Here is a 22,006-nt window from a genome sequence, read left to right on the forward strand (position 1 = left end):
GGACTTGACCCACATTTGATGACCGGCGATTGATAGCCACGAGTTCCTCCCTTTTCTCATTTTATCACAGTGACCGGTGTTTTCATTGAAACGATTTGATTTCAAATACAATGAACACCATAGGACATCACTCAAAACACTGAAGGACAAAAAGGCTGATTGTATCAATAGTCTATTCATGTGAAAATCATCTATGTCACCTAACCTCTTGTTTTTCCAATTGAAGCCTAAGTGGCTCTCCTGCATCTCTAACCATCAGGTGTGCCCGCGTCTGATCTATCCAATGGTAAAGCTCAGCTGTGTCTCTCTCGTACTCCAACACTTCAGTGTTTGCCTGCTCCAGCAGGTGCAGCCTGTCACCAAGCTGCGCCTGGATAAACTTGATGCGGTTTGACAGGTCATCCATGTTGGCTTTCACTGGAGTCGCATCGCACAGTTTGCCTAAGTCTTTCACTGAGCTCTGTAAATCATGGAGTCTAACCAGGTACCGTTCTGCATCCTTGGACAAAGCCTGTAATGTGAAATAAGCAAACAAGTAAACAAGTAACAAGTAAAAGTTAATATTTTAATTCCATTCAGCAGAAGGATATACATAAATATTTATGGACATCAAACAGATATCTTCAAACTGGAATGTCGTATGAACAGTGAGCATCCTTGCAGCAAGGTCTAGAGGTCTAGGCATAGACAAACTGATTCCGTGACAGGAAGACCCATGCAAATCAATGCACTTATTCAAGCAATATATATCATGTTCAAAAATGTAATACAAGGTCTGTATACTCTGACCAACACGCACAATTTTTAACTTGCCATTAGGGCCTTCCATAGTTTTCTCGTCTCATTCATCGAATGACACTCACTGCCAAAGATTCATTCTCGTGTGTATATGCAAGTTCTTTTGAGCTGCACCCAACCACGAATGTTTAAGCCGTCGCACTGTGTGTGATACTGAACCTGCATGACAAGTTGCCACGACAGACGTTCTTGCGGTGTGCTCATCATATCACTGTGACAAACAGTAGAACAGATCCGAACAATACCTTACTCCTCAACAATAGACCCCCAGGACTGAAGTGTTGGACAAAACCAAACACTATTGATTTCTCACGCAAAATTGACTTCAGTGTCTACTGGTCAATGGAAGTCTTACAACAGGAAGGAATTAAACTACAACTGCAAATCTGTGGAAAGGTATCTCCAAACCATTCAGCTTTTACCTTGATGTCTGAATTGACAGAATGATTGACATTTCTAACCCTTATAAACTGACTTTAAAAGCAATGAATAACAAAATTTCTGTACAACTTTCTCCTTTCATAGTGTGTTGAGATGCATTCTAAAGTCAGTCCACATTAAAACACACTCTAGAGCCATTCTCAAGACTTTTTAATTTATTTATTTATTACACTGATGTTTTACGTCACACTTTAGAATGTTTGACTTATATGACGGCAACCAGCATTATGATGGGGGAAGCCGGGCAGAGGCCTCAGGAAACTAAGGATGATCCGCTGGTTGCTGGCAGCTTTCCATGTATGACAAGAGAAAGCCAGAATGAGTTTGGCCTTGCGTTTGTGAGAGGCTTCTGAGTAATACATATCTTGATACATAACCAATCTTATAACATAAAATGGAGGTATTCTACAGCTTGGCAACTTTTTTCCCCATAATAATAGCTGCAAACAAAAAAGCAAGGCATGTATTCATCAACAGCAATAAAAATAACCAAAAAGAAAACCATAACCAAGACCTTTTCTATCAAATGTATATTTGAATTTAACCCCATCAGTACTCACCTTATGCTCATGTAACTTCTGCTTGACATCCTCAAAGCTGCTTGCAGCTAGTGGTTTGTTCAGTATCTCTTCTGACCTCTGCACCCAGGAACTGACCTCAGTGACCTTATCATCAATCAGACCCTTGACCTCGCATGCACGCTGCAGATTCTCATCCCTCTCTTTCGCTTTCTTTTGAAGGTTGAACCATTTCTTGGAAACTTTGGAGAACGACTTTTGAGTGGAATCTTTCTCAGAAGGATTAGAAGTGTGCAAACTTATTTCTCTGCCAACTTCTTTTAAGGCTGTCAGTTTCTCCTTGAAAGGCTCAAACTCACTTACAAGTTGCTGAAAGAGTGAAAATTATGCATACAAATCACTGTGTTGTTGGGCATTTTCTCTTTTTTTTTATTTTGTGTGGTGTCGTATCATGTACAGAGTATTCCTGTGCACAGACTATGAAAGACAGCAATCACACAAAAGAAGACCAACTATCACATTACATAAATATGCTAGAGGCTAGGAGCAATATTTCTTCAAAGAAACAATTCTTAACAATGACCACCACTTGAGAGTAATACCACAGTGAAATATTGAAAAAGGTCCAGTGCACATAAACAGCTGTGAATTGTTTTCATTGTATCACCCATGTTCAAACATAACAGTCCTTAGCAGATGATGCACTTATACCTAATACCTGGCACAATACTGCTCATTTATTTGCACTTCCACAACTGTACTCCATTACTTTACTACAATCCAGAGTTCTCTTCCAACATCCTGATGTAGACCTGCACTACAAAGGCGTCCAGCAAAATGCTCCCCTCGCCTGCCCAGGTGTATTCAGGTGCACTCGTTAGGCCAACAGAAACTCCATGTGTCAATGTAACTTAACAAGGCTGTGTGGATAAAGGTAGCCTGGTACAGGTAAGGTAATGTTTTATTGTTACTGTTGGGCCTTGACACAGCGCGCCAGGAGCCCGGGAAAAAAGGCATACAATACTATCGATCTACTACAAATAGAAAAACAGGCCTAGACCCGTTTATCCTGGGTCACCAGAAGCAGGTATGATTCTGGGCATTTTGCCACACTATTGGGAATTGCTTACAACAAAGTCAATATCACCCCAAGCTCCTTGGCCTTGGTTCCACTACTGAAACACAAGCAAGCAGATTGGAGACTGTTAATCCCCCTATTCAGCCTATTAATTTCTACCTTTACTGGAGTTTGTAGATAGCCAAGTGACCAAAAAATCTGACAGATGGATTTACGCAGATAGATAGTGATGCAGGTAATGCACTGGTGTATTGAACATCATGCTTACTGATTGATAAATATTGCAGGTATACAGAGGTGTTTGCAATATACTGGGCATTTGACTGGGATTTGGAAGACAGCCAACTCAGTGGAGGAAATGTCAGGCCACATTAACAGCACTTCAGCTTGTATGACAGGCTGAATCAATGTGTACATACAGGTATGTACATATAGCGAGTTATCACATTTACAAGATATTAAATGTAGTCTGTACTGACATAGACGTGGAAGTTTATTATTGTGTACAACCCAATCTGTGAGGGCAAGGTAAAGTATGCTGACCAGCTACACATATACCCTCAGTCAGTCTTAGGCAATCAAGGGACATGTAATTTTGTGGATTGGAAGTGGTTTGACACGGATATAACATTGGCAGCAGTACAGCTGACTTTTGTCCAACGATGTTAATCTTACAGATTCTCTAAAAACTTAACATGATTTAAATAAATACTCACACCTGTTCCATTGTGTCTGGTCTCACTAATAGTCACAATACTTAGAACAGATTTTCAGTTGTAAACAATATATGTGATTATACTGTTGTTATACTGTGGAATAACAAAAGTAATAATGCATGCCTCAGAAAGAAACATCACTCATAGTTGTCTAATTCTTCTTATTTTTGGGACACCTGGTCCGCTCTTTTTAGCAAACATACATGGAACTGTAGCAAGAATATTTGGTTTCCTATTTTTTCACATGGTTAGTCCACCTAATAAACAACATATTCTTCACTTTTCTCAAAAACTGGGTGAGAAATGTCATTCTTTGCTTTCAGCACTACTAATATCTGTCCTAAAATTGGAAAAATTAACCAGAGCTTAGTTTGCTTCCCATTAATGGAGAGGAAAAGGGCAGGGAAACAGACCCCCCCCCCCCCCAATGAGTGATTTTCTTTGTTGAATTATGAAATAATCAAATGGAATGAAGTGAGCATGTGACAAAATAATACCTGATACATGAGAAGAATAAGTTAGAACATTCAAAAGGTGGAAAAATCCACAAGGGTATCTGCAACTTTAGGGTCAAATGTACCGGTGATATTTTGCCAGTCAAATGATCAGATCAGTGGTTTAGGAGTGACACTGTACCAGAATATTTGAATCATATGACAGCAGCATGCAAGGTGTCAATGGTAATTTCAACATGTAAACATGTATCATCCTCAACACAATAACTTATTAAACAAAACAAGACCTTTTTTGAACAAGAAAGGTATTTCAATTACATGTTTATCATCCACACATTTCACCAAGATAATCAATTCAATTATAGTCCAAAACAGTGTGTGACTGACATATTATAAAACAACTGCAGTCAACTGAGGCAAAAAGGTGCTCTCAAAACAGCCAGTCAAGTGCATGGATACCTCCCACTTTACATACAGATGCGCTCTCCATCACCAGTCACAAACCTAAAATGGAATTATCCTCCTACCTGCGGCTGTACGGAATACACCTTAGTGTGTGATCCTCCACTTAAGCAAGGTAAATACTGGTATATGTATATGACCAGTCAGAAGTTTGGGTGGAGGAAACATGCACAGCCAAGATAAAGCTACATTCCTCTGGCAGATATCTGGCTGACCTATTGGCTTGAATCTACAGCCGAGCCAACAAGAGTTATATTTTGGAGATGCGACCTCATTGGTCTGCCGTGAGAACAACTAGCCACATGTGGTTATCAATGTCCAAAACAGAACAAGAATGGCAGTAATTGTTGAAAATGGACAAAGTGGGTGAAAACCCAAAGTCGCCTGGTAACTTGTCTAAAGAAGCCATGTACCAAGTTTCATTTCAGAATAACCAACCCTTTTGAGTGAGTAAGTGAGTGCATAGGGTTTAACGTCATACTTAACAATTTTTCAACGCTCTTTCATCTAGTGCTGCTTCACTGAGATGACTTACCTAAGGCAAGTAAGCAGCCCCGCCCAAGCCATTATACTGGTACGGGTCAACCAGTCATTGCACTATCCCTTTTATGTTGAACACCAAGCGAAGAAGCTACAACTTCCTTTTTTAAGGTCTTAGGCGTGACCCGACCCACGACTGACCCTGGATCTACAGCCTCCAAAGCGGATGCTCTAACAACTGAGCGATCGGGGTAAGTCCAACTCTTTGGACTTTCTAGGATTGCAAATCAGGACAATAATGGCCATAATTTTGTCAAAAAGGGAAAAAATGATCCTAAATTCAACCTTGAATTTAGCAAAATACCAGCAAAAATATAGCAAAATACCAACCCAATGTGGGATGTACCATTTTGAAAGAAAAAAAAAAAAAAAAATTCTAGGAAAACGGATTCGTGATGGACTAGTAGACAAGGTGATAACTTATAGTCCACTCTAGTATTGCATGTGTGTAAATATATTAAATACTTACCTTATGTTCTGCTGCAGCTTGTGGCAGGTCTTTGACTGGCTGTTTGAGCTGAATGGTTGCTTCCTCTAGCCAGGTGTTAACGAGATTTAGGAGAGTCTGGTACTCCTCACGATCCTCTCGCAGACGTAGTAGCTCCTCCTCCTTCTCCTTCATGGCCACGCTCAGATCAGCCTGCAGCGATTGCATGGCAACCACTTCATGTCTCAGCTCCACAGGTAGCTCTCGATTTTCGGAGGTATATTTAGTGGTCTGGACAGACAACAATCTCTTCATCTGCTCCATTCTGATGCTCACTTCTTGTTCCATGAGCTGAAAACAAAAGATATGGTCACATTGTTAAATGCACATGACAAAGAAAAAGTTAATTTGCATTTAATGCTCTTTCTGTGAACTGTTCATGGACGAATGTCTATTGTAAAGTACAAATACATGAAACCAACCCTAAAATTTATGCTGTTTCTTCAGTATATGCATATATATAGGCAAGAGTGATTTTACATGAAAATATGACTACTGAAGATTTCGTCCCAAATCAGCCTCCAAGTCTCAAGTAAGCCATGTAAAATGTGTACTAGGCAACTCTACTTCCCATTTCTGACTTCATATTGTGTGCCACTTTAATATTATTATAGTGTTTCTTAGCTACTTCCTCATAATTATCATATCTTGAAATTGAACAGATATGTACAATTATTTCATATTTACATGTCTAAAATCTCCTTAACTCTTTTTTTTCTAAGTGATCTGTTTCCACTACGTATGTTAAATTCATATACTTATGAAAATATTTTGATTTAAATTTTGACAGAAATCACGGGTATTATTATAACTATGGTTACTTTGAACAAAATTTCAAACACATATCTAATAAATATATGCTTTGACAAATCCGGAATACAAACACCAACAGACAGATTTGTTTATTGTTTTATTGATTTGATTGGGTTTTATACTCTACAGTAAGAATTGAGCAGATATATTCAAATCTCCCATATGAAGTTAGTAAATGAACCACACACCTTTTGCTTCTCCAGCCTCTCCTGGCTCTGAGCAGGGTCTTTACCAGGTCGCAGGTTTGACAGTTGTTGTTGTGTGTCCTTGAGCCAGCTGATAGTCTGCTGGATCTCTGTCTGGAAGGTTTCACGATCATCCATCTCTTCCTGAATCGTCTGCTCACACTCCTTCACATTTTCATTCACCCTAAAATGGAGATGATTGAAGTATTAATTGATAAAATTATATTGAGGAAGTAAATGTACCATGCAAAATAAGGGATCTACTCGATTTCCTTCTGAAATTGAAAGTCTTTCTGAAGCCTTTCTAACTTGATTTTGGGAAAACTTAAAGAAGCAGAAGAGCTTGAATATAGTGAACAGAGGATATATTGTGGAACAGGAGTTGGTACCCTCACATCATCTTAATATTACATGTTTGTACATGTGAATAACTGAAAGCCATTTAATTGAGATGTTTGAAACAAGACACATCCTCTGTTATATCAAAAAGGTCTGTATGAAACATTGTCTGAAATAGCCTTTGACTCTTGTTGCACTGTGATGTCAACGGAGGGAGCTAATTCACATCCTATCAGTTGTATGATGGTGCCCAGACATACCTGTCAAACTGCTCTATCAGCTGTATCATGCGCTCTTGAACATGGACTTTGGCCTCTGCCCCGGGTAGTTTTCGCTGCAATGCCTGGGCCTGTTTCTTTAAGGTGGCTAACTGAGGCTGGATCACAAGCAGCTTGTCACTCTGAGCCTGAAAACAGGATTGATATGACTAATTAGTGGGTGGGATGACTAACTGGTTGTATTCTTCCATCACGACCATTGGCCCCAAGATCACCAAGCTGTCTTTCACTTACATCAAACTAAGTCTGAACTAGTGATATCATTCCTGAAACCATTTGAAAGTAAATGCTAATTTCCACTCTTGTCTTGAAGGTTTAAGACAACTTTTAGTATTAGAAACAAAAATTCTTAATTTGAGTCACAATTTGAGGGCAGTAAAGATAAGTGCAGTAAGTTAAGTTCAAATCTGACTTGATCAAGTCTAAGACAGCTTCTTGACCCTGGGGACAGGTTTTAGTAACTCTAGAACTATATGTACTGATATCTACTTTCCACTCATTGTGCTTGGAGCAGATTCTGCTGGAAACACACTAGCACAGCGTATTGAGGTGTTCCTGTGGAGTCAGTTATAGTGGATAATAGCACAGAGCAATCATCCAATTAACATTATCTTCAAGGTATTAGGAGAGCATCAACTTTCAATCTTAAGACTTAATACATGTATCTCAAAAGTATACTGGTATTTTTGCTGATAACAGATAAAATTAAAACTAATGTGAGAAAAAGAAACAACAACGGTCCTGCTCTCATTTGAAAGCCACACACAAATAATATTTCCAGAGTGTACCTTGACATCCTGTTGTGTTTTAGTAAGCTCCTCAGAGGTCATGCCCTTGACCTCTGTGGTGGGCGCATCAAGGTTGACTTCACTAAGGTGACGTTGTAGAGAAACTACAATGTCTTTGTAGGACTCATACTCCTTGTCCAGATCCTGCAAACAGGCCACATCAAATGTTACATGTTACACTGATTTTAATCAGTAACAGATATGGAAAATCTATTAATGTAAGGCATTTTCATATGTGTACTCACAAAACCTTCCAAAAACCAACTCATACTTTCATAAATTTCTGATCTCTCAACCAATTTTTAAAAATTACTCGAGCACACTGTACCGTAACAGAAAAAACAAATTTAGGATAATTTCAAGTTGTTTGGTGAACCCCACCACCACAGGAATCTCTGAGTATTCTGCAACTGAACCAAACTTACCTGTAATGATCCTTGTTTGTTTTCCACCTGTGAGACTAGAAGGTTCCATCTTTCGTTAACACCGTTCACCACTTGACTAATGGCCTCGCGACTCTCCACACTGGCAAACTGACCCAAGTCTCGGGTCTTGGAGTTCAATTCATCAATGGCATGGCGCTGTTGTTCCAAGACATCACGGAATTCCTGCAGGTAACATCATAGAATTTTGGGGAAAAGACACAGAGACAGCACCATTTTTTTTTTTGGCAAATATGTTATGAAATATTTATGTTGTACTTATTTCACAGACCTACTGAATAAAGCCAAATTACATGCAGGTATAATAATAATCTAAGACGTTAACACAACTGATACAAACTTGATTCATATACAGCAAAAAGTAAAATATAAAAAATATCAAAACTGAAAGACAAAAAACAGGTAAATTTGATTGGGAAGTATTAACATTCTTCATACATTATTAATATGAAAGCTTTCTGTTTTTGACATAAATGGCATGACAAATTTGACTGATTGGACTAATTAACCACTCCCTATACTATTACATGAAGAGTCTTGGTTGTTTTCCCCATGATGTTAAAGATAATTCCTCCAGCGTACCTGTGAGTGTCTGAGCTGCTGGTTTGTGTCATCTGGTCCACGCACAATCCCTGTACTGAGGCTACTCCACTGTTCCTCTAACTGGTTTAACGTCTCAATTGCGTGCTGGCTCGCAAGCTGTGTAACCACAAATATCAGCAACCATAAATATCAGCAACCACAAATATAGGCAACCACAAATGTCAGCAATCGTTATCGTTATATATGCCCAGGCAGGAGCTATTTACGTAACTCTATATTTTCCCTTACGTCACCTGAAGACTTTTAACCATACAACTGAGGGATCTAATCATTGAAAGTTGATTTATAGGGTTACCAAGCATGTCAAAAAAAAAAAGACAGATTAGGTCTGTGTCCACCCCTCTTCCAAATTAACTCACGTCATATTATGTGTTGTATTTCCTTTGAAAGTCTAGAGGATGCTGTGTGATCATTGTGTTCACTTACATCATAGTCTCGCCACTCTGTCATCTTCCTCTCCAGCAGGTCCTGCCTCTTCTGGGCGGCTCCGATGACAAAGTTGACCTTCTGGTTGATGTTGGTGAGGGACTGCTGGAGAGTGGCCTGGTCAGTCTGGTCCAGGGTGGGCAGCAGTTTCTCTGACAGTTCTAGGATCTGTTCCATCTCATCCTGACACAAGCTACCTTCCATGAAGTATTCCTGAAAATATAGAAACCAAGGGTGTAATTCTAGCTGTCACAATTTGACAAAGTGGTTTCACAATGATCTTGGCTCTTGGACAAGCAACAGATTGCTGTTTCAGCGACAACAGGCGTTATACAGGTGAGTCGACAATAAAAAATCCAAAATGAAATAAACCTAAAAACTGAAGGTCCACCTTTTCATTTGTTTCATTTTGTTTTTTTGATGAATTTCCTGTTTTTTAAGATTTTTCAATCATGTAAATAGGTCTTCAACAGGATGAGTTGCTGGGTTATGCTAGTCAACATTTTCCACAAATCAACTGATTTTCAGGTTTTATTTTTATACACTTGTCTGATATTGAAAAAATATTTATTCTAACCCTAAAACAACAAATTAAATTAGTGTAGCCTTAGGCCATACTCAAGAATATTTCAATTATATGACGGCAGTCAGTTTTATGGGAGGAGGAACCAGAGCTAAAAGTGTGCAAGTGAGAATAAGTTGTTATTAGATGAAAAATATACAATCTACCCTGATGTCTTATGTCTGTGCAAAAGAATTCGTTAACAGAAATAGCTGCTCAACCCGCTGTATATAAAGGAGTTTAATGGCAGGAATAAACCGGTATGGCCAGGCACTTGTTTACTGTTTTAGTTGCCCAAGACCCCAGATGCCAAACCCCCACCCCCCAATTCCCACCCCCACCTCGCCTCGCTTGCCCGGCAATAGCTGGGCTAACATGATTAGTAATTACGCATTTTGAAATGACCAAAATACGTCTCTTATTACACTAACTACATCTGTAAGCATCAAGGATTTCTTACATATTTCATTGGTGTTATATAACTAACACTCTTACCTCTAAAAGGCAATATGGTATACAGGGAGAGGACACCTGACAGCCCACGGATTGTATGTGCATATGGAGGTATATTTACACTGCTCCTCCAGCTGGAGGTAAATGGTATCACATTTGTGTGTACGTGTACCTTATTTGCACTGTCGTAACTTGTGTTCATCCAGCGGGTGGTAAAAAGTGTCATACATGTATTTGTATACACGTACCTCCAGCTGGTGATAAATAGTCAAGATTTGTCCATACATGTACATGTAGCCTATGTTCCTCCAGCTGGTGGTAAATGGTGTCAGATTTGTGTTTACGTGTACCTTATGTTCCTCCAGCTGGTGGCAAATGGTGTCAGATTTGTGTTTACGTGTACCTTATGTTCCTCCAGCTGGTGGCAAATGGTGTCAGATTTGTGTTTACATGTACCTTATGTTCCTCCAGCTGGTAGCAGATGGTGTCAGATTTGTGTTTACACATACCTTATGTTCTTCCAGCTGGTGGTAAATGGTGTCATAATCCAGTCCTTCCTGGTTTGCGTCCAGCAGGTCTTCAGCACCATGGAGCCAATCAGTGACTTGTCTGAGGGATGAATCAAACTGCAGCCTGTCAGACTTGGCTTCAGTTAGGTATATCTCTCGACTCTCTAAAGCCTCCTGGAAAAAGAATGATAAATATTAAACATGCTGATTTACCAAATATCCATTATCCTCTAAAATAATTTTTTCATATCAACACGATTAAATTAAATATTCTTTGATTTCTTTGTTACTGAATTGAAATGAAGAAATTAACTCTTTTAACAAAATACAGATCAATAGTTGTCAATGCATTTGAGACAAAAAGTCAATCATAACGAAAGAGAGAAATAAGCTTCCACAATAAAAAAAGTGTTGCACTGAAAGACAACAGAGCAGATACAAATGATTACCAGAATTTTCTGTTCCAAAGTATTCAGCTCCTGTAACTTTTGCTGAAGATTTTCTGGCAGAGGTTCTCCACCATGTTCAAACCTTGACTTTTCTGTTTCAACCCTGACTTTCACATCTTTCAGGGTTCTCAGAATCTCATCAGTCACAGCCTTCAATAGAGATATAAGAATTGAATATCCACAACCCGACATAACTTACTTAGCCAATAGCACACACACCATAATAGAAGTTACAAGCACCAAGAAAAATATTTATTTATTTATTTATTTGATTGGTGTTTTATGACATACTCAACAATATTTCACTTATACGACAGCAGCCAGCACTATGGTGAGAGGAAACCGGGCAGAATAAGAAAAATGTGCACTGGTAAGTCTACAATGACACATGGATTGAAGTTAACAGGAAAACAATCACCAAGTTAAAGGTGAATCGTTGCTAATTTCATCATACTTTAGTTGATAGAAGCTATATCATGATCACATGTCCAGGAGGTATAAATCCACTACCGGCCCATTTAAGCAAATTTGTTATGCTTTCCTATGCCCGGGGGAAACCCATGACAATCTGCAGGTTGCTGGCAGACCTTCCCACATACGGCCAGAGAGGAAGCCAGCATGAGTTGCTTTTGTTGAAGTTTCCTCTACATAAAGCATGGACTGCAAACATTAAATAACAGACAAAAGATTCAATGAAGTCACGCCATAACAGGGATTCTTTTTATAGTCTATGTATTAAATTATTAATACATACCCTATGTCTCTTCAGCGCCATGTCCACTTTATCTGCGTCCAGGTCTAATGGCGGGTTTACTGTCAGCGCCTGGCACTTTTCATCCATCCACTGTATGGTTCTCTCCAGATCTGCCTCAAAGTCCTCTTGGTCATGCTGGACTCTCTCACAGGCCAGGGTCTCTTCATGAACACCAGTCCTGAGTTCCACCAGCCGGGTCTGCAGAGTGACAATGTGGGAGGTTAGCTCTTGGCTGTTGTCCTTGGAGCCTTCCATGCTGATCTGCTGGACTCTGTCCTGTAGAACTGCCACCAAGGGCTCAGCAGTCTGCAACTTGGTCAGGATGACCTGAAAAAAGACAGAAATCATTATTTTATCCTAGATTAAGTTTGTCCATATTTACATATGTATCTTAAAACTGTTAAGGGGCCTCGTTGTTTAATACTGCTTGACAGCCAAAGACAATGACCCAGGATCTTCTCACCAATGCAATCACTTCATGCTCCAGCTCATGCTGGTTTCCTCTACGGTTGTATGTGGAAAGGTCTGGAAGAAACCTGTGGATGGTTGTGGGTTTACCCACACTCTGTCCAGTTTCATCACACCATAATGCTGGACGCCGTCTAATAAGAGAGCTATTCTTGAGTACAGCATGAAACACCCATCAAATAAATCAATGAAAACTGATAACTTAAACCTGAATCGAATGCTGCTACTGAAGTGCATTTAAACACTTGTCACTGAACAATATGATCTGCTGCATGAGGGAAACCTGTTGACCTTGGAAACGCAAAAGCTCAGGAAATTAACTCATCCCAACGACCAAGTCACACTGATTTACCTTCAGAGTGCTCAGTTTAGTGTTGACCGGGTCACTAGATTGCTTGACTGTTCTCAGCTGGTCATCGCACTCTGCCAGGATAACCTTTATCTGGTCAGACTGGTCAGCAAATTGATGCCTCAGAGTAACCGCCTGGCGACACCGCTCTGCGTGTTGCGCTGCCTGGTCCATCAACCACTCATGCTGAGTCGTAATCCGCAGAATGTCCTCTGCATCGGTCACATGACCTGAGGAGCGGAGAGTTTCCACGGACTGGTTCAAGTCGGCAATGGATGGACGGTAGTTGACAAGTTTTTCCTTCAAGGTCTGCAAAAAGGAGATTATAAAAGTCTGGATATTTCTTGAGTGATTGACTGTTTGAAGACATAGGCAGCAGTACTATCGAAAATTCTTTTCCACTAACAACCACAATGCTAAAGCATTATCTTTGAGAGAGAGTTACAAGAAAAGTGAAATTAGTAAAAAGAAAGGAAACTGAAGGAGAAAGGAAGGCTGAAATGAATGGAAGGAAAGGCTTACAGATATTTATTATTTCCAGACGATAATTTTTTATCTTTATACAATGCCAAATAAAATGTCATTTGGCAAAGTTAAAAACTGTACTTCATACCTCATACTGCTTCAGCGCAGCCTGTGCATCTTCCACAGAGTAACCAACTGGCTGACTCAGACGTTTTATGTCCTCTTGTGCAGAGGTTAGCCAGGTCTCTGTCTGAGTAATTCGTCTCTGTGTTTCAGAGCGAGTCGAAACAGAGTTTTCTAAAAGCTCCCAACGCTCTGTGATGGTGGTCATTATTCTAAAAAAATTGCCAGATATACATAAACAAATCAGCAATCAGTTCAAAACATTTACACTAATGTGTTCTGAATCTTTGTTTTTAATACAAAAATTAAAAATTTTATTTTCACAGAAACAAGAGTGTTAAACAAACTTGTTTTCTCCAATGTAATCAATATACATGCAAGATGTGTTATATCTGTTTTTACCCGTTTCACATTTTCATCATGCTCCAGACAGAAGGGGGTCTTACATGTACACTTAACCTGGGTTTCCTCCCTCCATAATGCTGTCTGCCTTTGTATAAGTGAAATATTCTTGAGTACGGCGTAAAACACCAATCAAATGAATAAATAAATACATGTACACTTACAGGAAATGTCTATCTCTCAAGGCTTTCAGCTGTTGTTGGAAGGAGACACTATCCGAGCTCTCCAGGCTGGGGATAAATACATCAGCTCTTTCGAAAATTGATGTTATCAGGGTTTTATAATTTTCTGCTTCAGTCTTCATTGTCTATTGGAACAAATAAAAGGCACCAAATATATTCAAGGAAAGGAAGATGATGCTAACTGTGTTATAATGAAAACACGAAAGGTCAAATCTGGTTTGATTTTCTACCCATACATACATAATAGGTATCTAACTATCACTGACCTTAACAAGAAATGAAATGGAGATAACAAAGGCTATGAGAATGAAGAAGATGAAATCAATAAAGATGACAAGGATAATGACTAAAAGGATAATAATGAAGAACATTCAGGCTTAAAGAATGATAATGAAGACCATTTCATTCACAGGATACCATAATTTATGGATCCAGTTTTCTCAATGGAATGAAAAGTTTCTACATAAACGGAAGAAACCAAAGCAATTGTAAGCAAGAGCCAACTGACAAAACTGACTGTCCCAATCACCAGCTACGTATATATCTAGCCAACCAAACTAGCGTCCAATCCACTTCAATCAAAGAAGATTATTTACCATTCAGTAAAAGACATGGTATGAAGAATTAGTTTCAGAAACTATAGAATAGAGTTTTCTTCTTGCAATACATACCTTTGTTTTTGCAAATAATAATTTCATTTAAGAAAACCCGCCCAAACAAACTAGGATAGACATATACATTAAGAGTCCCAGACTTCTAGTAAAATGATGAGTATGACTAACGTGTCTTGAATTATAGGTATACCTACTACAACATAAACTTCAATGAATTTCTTCTGTTTCCAATCACTGTAATTTTAATCAAATGAAATATTTTTTTTTATATTTAGGGTTTATTTCAACTTGACTATTCTATTCTGACAAAATTCACTGAAGAAAACTAAGCTTAAAGAACGTATGTGAAAAAATATGTATCATTTTCTATAAACATTTTTTTCTGTCTGAGGGATCCTTAATGAAATAAAAAAAACACATCAAGGGGAGACGAAAGCAACCTTTTGCTTGATCTATATATGTGTTTGGGAGACTAACTTTTAACATATTTGGAATTCAGAGTTAAAAGCACGAGCTGCGACACTGAAATTGCACTTATTATAAGAAAACACATGTTACAGTTCATGCAATTAGACAACTGTCAATTTAATAAGATAATTTTTTTAACTGTATGCCATGCCCAATCCCCACCACTTCCCACTATTGGTATATCACAGCATATCTTTCTTTTGTCAGCATAAAATTCCTACATGCAAGCATACTCCTCACTAAAGGCAGGAAAGATGATACTAAAGCAGTCATGAACACAGCCAACAGCGAATGTGTGTACAGAAAGGAATGTACGGCATACATTATTAAAATGAAAATACATGTACATGTACTCTTAAAATATCCCCAGAATTTGCCTCCCAGGAAATACCTGAAATTAAAAGATCCTTATAGCCTCTAAAACATGTTTATAACAAAGAAGACCTTTGTGTCTTGCTTAAAACAGTGTCTTCACATGCCTTAAGTGTTACAATATTACAGACCAGTTATTTCCCTTTTGATAGAATAGACAGTCCCCGAATCAGATAAAACAATGTATGTATGCATGCTTGGGGTCTGATGTCGTACTTAACAATTTTTCAGTCATATGACAATGAGGAGTCACTATATGTGTGTACATATACTGTGTCTTCTTGTGGCAGGACGAGTCTAAGCTGGCAAAGTGCTGCCACCACTAAAGTATCATGCTGAAGATGACAGACTTGATACCCCACCCTATCACAGTATACTGACTCTGGGTCAACCAATAATGTTTCTTAGCTTCAACCCAGACACAAGACAACCTACATATAACACTTGCACTTGTAACACTTGAATTCTCTGTTATTTGGAAATTCATCTCTAATATCAAATGCTTTTATACTTATTTTGTTCTTTCGTTTATTTTGTAATATTTTCTAGTTCTTAAAACTGTGAAATTGGTTTAATAGATGAAAGTTATTTTTAATCAGTTATCCAAGCAGGAAAAATGAAAAAATACTGTAAATGATCAAAACTACATCAATGGAAATGATAGGGATTCATTCCACATGCTTTATAATGTTTCTTGTTTTAGAATTATGTCATCTTCAACGGGCAAATAATTGTTGTCATGAAAAGCAATAACACATGCTCACTCTCAGCATTCCTCAAGTATTACATGATAACGCATCAGCCAGTGCCTCGGCAAATAAAAGGGAGACAAATCATACCACAACAGATAAATATTCAGATATATTCCTAGTCCCACAAAACCTCACTATCTTGTGTTACCTAGCGTGCTGTGGACAGTTCAATAATTCTAATTAACAGACAAAAAATCTTGGGTGCAACAACAACAACATACACTTTTCGACCCTGACTGGCTTTCCCAGGCGCTAATCTGCATGCAGGTGTTGACATGGCAGGAAGCCTTTGGAGATTAAAACGTGCACTTTGGAAGGATGAAAAGACTAAGTTTAGCAACCTTTGCTTAAAAGTGGCACGTTTTCATCAATGTTTTGAAAAGCTGCAGCATTTGGGAATCTAACTCTGAATTTACTTAGATTAAATGCTCTGTCTCTTACATTTGACATTTCGGTTTCCTTATGTGAAAATCATACATGCAGAAAATTGGCATGTTTGAGGAATACTCTAGTGCACAAGTCTTAAAGAGGGAAGCCAATCAAGTGTTCACTGGCGTCATGTGTTGTCATTTTTTTTTAAATAGTTTTTTAACCAGACTTTCCCCTAGACATCATGAAGGTATAAAACACGAGAAGTGAGATTCTGCAAGACTAATATTTGCTCTCTGACAAATCTACTCCATAACCCACAATGCACCAGAATGTCATTTGATTCAACAAAACATTACTGTACCTGACACAACTCAGTCTGAAAATAAGGTTCACAAAAAAACAATGACACATATACATGTACATGTACAATAATATACCAAAACACACTCAATTAACACGAACATCTAACCCGTAGACCATTTTCTTCACAAATAGAAGACAAAGAATATGACAATTACAGAAGAATAAAAACAAAATCCTCAACTCATTGGGGATAAAATATAGAGGACTACATGTAGAGACCAAAAAACCAGGAAAACTTGGAGGTATATCTGGTCAATATTTTCATTACTACGTGTACATATAATGTACCATACCAACATTTAATACTTCTTTGCATGGCACCGAGCAATGGACAAGTCACTGGAGGCAACACCTTTCTCACAGGCAAACAACTTCTGTAGATCAAACACTCAGTATAGCACACTGTTGAGGTAATTCACTTGATACTGGTGTTCAGACATACAACAAAATTGTGATTTATACAAACTGAAGAAGTTAGGTCTATCACAGCAGGGTTGCCATCCACATGAGTCCATATACCAAAAATTCCCATTCCTCATTCATCCCATCTTATGACAACCACCGATTTCCAACACTAAAGCTTTTTCCCTGCTAAATTCATGACAACACTAAGACAAAAAAGTTCACTGAACAATGAATGGTGTATTTTTTTAACACCTGCTAGACCAAGGATTCTACACAAAAATTCTCCACTTTTGAGCCAGATTACAAGAGAGAAGAAAATGATGATCATACCAGGTAGCTGATTCTCTGGTCATCCAGAGCCTCCAGACTACAGTCCAGCTTCAGTTCCCTTGAGCACTTCACTTCAGCTTCACGACACCACAGCTCCACCTTCATTATGTCAGCTTCCAACTCTTTGCGACTGGCTGCAGACTCCTTCAGCTTCTGAGACAAGGATTCCAGGCAGGACTTCAATTCGTTGTAACGGATGTTGATGTCTGGTGATACAAACAAAACAAAGTGTTATTAGTTTACATCATAGGTCTTCACATAGTTTCAAAATTACCCCACAATGACCGAAAATTTTGCACGTAACTTGAGGATTTTTCCTGATTCTGAGGGTTCTATTGATTTTAGGAAGTTGTTTTGAGGTTTGCTTGGAACATGGGATCATATTCTACTGGAAAATTGTAAGTTACAGCACCAAAATAACATTTTGTGACATTTATTTGTCTCTAAAAATGCACTTTTGTGGGTTAAATTTGAGGTCATTTAGGGTAATCACATCTAAAATGTTCATTCTGAAATAGAGATGTACCTACTGACTAAGATTACATCTTTATTAGACTTGGGCGCCATTCTTTTTACAACAGCGACATTGAAAGCGAGGCATGTGCATTACATCACCTGATCTGAGATGACTACTTTCACCTTATATAAACAATTGCGCGCGATGGCAAATATACCGAACTGTTGAGCAGAGCGCTATTTACAGGCGTCCGTGGGTATTATCATCTCTGTCCCTGCTCAAGCTGAACCATGGCAATTTAAACATATTTACACACTTACAACTTGATTTTGCAGAACAGAATTCACAGGGGATACAACAATAATTATGGTGAGTTCCTCACTGTGTTCTCGACGCTGGGTAAATAGTTCATTTTTATTTTGGATGTTTGTGATTAATTCAGATGCAGGTAGTTGCTTGACTTTATACCATTAATACAGATTTAGACTCTGAAAGCAATCTGAAAATACTTATTAAATATCTGATACTGCTCTATCAACAATTATCCCCAAAGTTTGGCTGAAATCATTGCGATGATGGAACCCATATATACATACAAGCCTTGTCTCAATACCTTAAGATCACGCAGGAAGGCTCATGATCTCGAATGCTAAAATGTTCTCTTGTATGATACTTCAAAGACAATATTTTTTAAATATTCACCTCTGAACAACATTCCCCTATGAACAACATTCTTCTCAACTTTACTGAAGATGTGTGCATAAATGTATGTAATTCAGCTAATTTTACACTTGGTTAATGGAGAAAGGAAATCTGATTTGACAATTGTTGTACTTTTTACATTCAATGAGGCATACTTTGGATTGCAACAGATCAACAAGATTGGTGTTCAATACCGTATTTCAAGAATATCTGCAGTACAGCTGCAGTCATTTTTGTGGGTGCAGGAAACCTCAGACCTTTTGCAAGTAAATGATAAACTTTCCTGCATGTGAACAATAGCTGAAGGCAGGTGACCTCACCAACTTCAGATGTGACATGATTAAGAATGTCTCTACCATGATGTTTACCTTCACTCCATTGTTTACCTTGCCTGCTTTACTACATTGTTTACCTTGCTGGCTTTTTACATTGTTTACCTTGCTGGCTTTTTACATTGTTTACCTTGCTGGCTTTTTACATTGTTTACGTTGCTGGATTTTTACATTGTTTACCTTGTCAGCTCTACTACATTATATACCTTGATTACTTAAATACATTTACATTGTCTCTTTTACTGCATCCTTTACCTTGTCTGTTTTACTGCATTGTTCACCTTGCCTCTTGTACAACAATGCATACCTTGTCTCTTGTACAACAATGCATACCTTGTCTCTTGTACAACAATGAATACCTTGTCTCTTGTACAACAATGCATATCTTGTCTCTTGTACAACAATGCATACCTTGCCTGCTTTACAACATTGCTGATATTGTCTGTTTAACTACATTGTTTACCTTACCTGCTTTACTACATGTACATTGTTTGCCTTACCTGCTTTACTACATGTACATTGTTTACCTTGCCTGCTTTACTACATGTACATTGTTTACATTGACCGTTTTACTACAAAGTTTACCTTTCCTGCTTTGCTACATTGTTTACCTTGTCTGTTTTACTACATTGTTTACCTTGTCTGTTCTTGATAATCTCCTCATCGCTCTCTGGGTCTAAGGTGTCCTGTACTTTGTCACATTGCTCCTCTAGTACAGCCAGTGCGGGCTCGTGCTGAACTACCTCCTTCATCAGGACCTGATCATAAGAAATTGACAGGTACGTAATCAGCGAGATGGCGCCACATTATAGCAGAGGTAATCAACCGATATAAACCACAGACCTTTGGTAAGTTACAGACAGTAACTTTCCAGGTGCAGCATGCAGATATGCACACCATATTACAGGGAGCAAGTGGTATTCATTGAACATTTAAACAAGGAACAACTCTTAAGGCTATTTGCACAAAAATAATGAAAAGTTGATTTGACAAAATCATCTCCTTTTACACTGTCAACGAATGATTCTGCAATATTGCATGTATTGTAAAGTATGCTTCCTATTGTTCACCGACCACTGCTCCAAAACAGTGTCAAAATTATTGTTCACCATTCACCATTCCAAAACAGCGTCAAAATTACAAACCTTGGCCTTTTCACTTTGTTTCTCAATGTCAGATGAATGTACTTTGGCCACGTTCAACTTTTCCAGTACTTTCTCCTTCCCAACCAGCCAATGAACAGTTTTCTCCAGATTTGCCAAGAAGATCTCCCTATCTTCCAAACACTCCTGAAGCCAAGTTGTTTTCCCCTCGGCCTTCTGGGATACCCGCTGATGGTCTTCTTGAACTCTGTTGATCATTTCAGCGATGCGACTTCTTTCTGGTTTTGACAAGTCAGATGTCAAAGCCTCCATTTTCTTCACTACAGAGACCAGTACAGCTTGTCTGCTGTCCAGGTCCTGACATAGTCTCTGTCAAGAACAAGAAGATCAGACCACACTGTTTTTAAACTTTCAAAAATGAAACCTTTCTTGCAAATCCCAACATCTTATGACATTATATCCTACAAAGTATCATTTTTTTGAAAAACAGAACTTGATGTTTTATACTTAATATTTTTTGAACTTAAGTTTATAAACTATAGATTTAGTAGGAAGGCTATCAAAAAGTTTTCCCGCAGGAGACGCAAGAATGCAAAACTTGAGCTCAACAAATAAAATACTTAAACTTTCACCTTAACATGGATTCTAATACACAAAAGAGTGAATTGTCCTGAATCTGGTAAGTTACGGTAAAGTAATCACGTAAAGCATCAACAATACAGCATCCTTTTCATATGATCGTGCTTTACATGTATGCAAAAACTTGAGCATAATATATGCAGTACTTTTTGAAACACAAACCTTACATTTAATTTAGCATTGATTCTACTGCACATAAATCTTGAATTGTGCAATTTTTGGTAATTAATATACATGTAAGACATCAACATATAAGACATCAACATGTAAGAACACCCCATTTGAGTAGTTGAGCTTTATCTGTACGCAAAACCTGAGCTCAATATATGCAGTATTTTTAGAGAAACCACCTTTAACGTTTACCTTAACACTGCTTTCACTGTTGTTGGATACCAACACTGAATCTTGGTTAATGACCTATTAAAGCTCAACTATGACGTCAAACTATTGTTACATCTCCTCATTACTTTTAAGGAATGGAACAATAGGTAGTAAGCAATAAGGTGCCACTAAGCAACAAATCTGTCGCTTAGCATGTAGACCTAACGGCAAAAATATGTTTTTAGCCATGTAAACACACGATTGTCAGCAGGGTAGGTTTTAAGTAGTGGAATGTCCTCATGATGCCTCGAGCCCTCTGCTCCATTAATTATATTGAATGGAGCATCACGGCCACATTCCACTCTATATAACCCATGGTGTACAAGTCCTTTGTCTCCTGTGTAGTATAATTATATTATTCTCCCCTATTATATCCTAAATGGTATGTATCAGTTTCTGCTGACATAGTTTATCATTCTCCACATAGCTGACAGTACGTTTCAGTTTCTCCATTCTTGTCCCATTTCATCCCTTACCTTATTCTCCGCTATTCTATTCTCCACATAGATGACAGTACGTTTCAGTTTCTCCATTCTTGTCCCAGTTCATCCCTTACCTTATTCTCCATTATTCTGTTCTCCACATAGCTGATGGTACGTTTCAGTTTTTCCATTCTTGTCCCATTTCATC

At 38.3% G+C, this 22,006-nt stretch overlaps 1 protein-coding gene across 1 annotated transcript in view; it reads right to left on the reverse strand.

Moving 5' to 3' along the window:
- Nucleotides 1-22,006, reverse strand: part of LOC135467002 (muscle-specific protein 300 kDa-like) — a 207,830-nt gene that overhangs the window by 57,233 nt on the left and 128,591 nt on the right. Inside the window, 19 exon segments of the mRNA XM_064744755.1 lie at nucleotides 206-511; nucleotides 1,800-2,126; nucleotides 5,478-5,786; nucleotides 6,497-6,677; nucleotides 7,093-7,238; nucleotides 7,899-8,042; nucleotides 8,324-8,506; nucleotides 8,924-9,040; nucleotides 9,371-9,583; nucleotides 10,895-11,068; nucleotides 11,344-11,493; nucleotides 12,098-12,424; nucleotides 12,918-13,223; nucleotides 13,528-13,714; nucleotides 14,069-14,211; nucleotides 17,026-17,040; nucleotides 17,763-17,968; nucleotides 19,891-20,011; nucleotides 20,399-20,725. Coding sequence (XP_064600825.1) covers nucleotides 206-511; nucleotides 1,800-2,126; nucleotides 5,478-5,786; nucleotides 6,497-6,677; nucleotides 7,093-7,238; nucleotides 7,899-8,042; nucleotides 8,324-8,506; nucleotides 8,924-9,040; nucleotides 9,371-9,583; nucleotides 10,895-11,068; nucleotides 11,344-11,493; nucleotides 12,098-12,424; nucleotides 12,918-13,223; nucleotides 13,528-13,714; nucleotides 14,069-14,211; nucleotides 17,026-17,040; nucleotides 17,763-17,968; nucleotides 19,891-20,011; nucleotides 20,399-20,725 — 3,882 coding nt within the window.

The sequence above is a fragment of the Liolophura sinensis genome, chromosome 6 (assembly GCF_032854445.1).
Source record: "Liolophura sinensis isolate JHLJ2023 chromosome 6, CUHK_Ljap_v2, whole genome shotgun sequence".
NCBI classification, from domain to species: domain Eukaryota; kingdom Metazoa; phylum Mollusca; class Polyplacophora; order Chitonida; family Chitonidae; genus Liolophura; species Liolophura sinensis.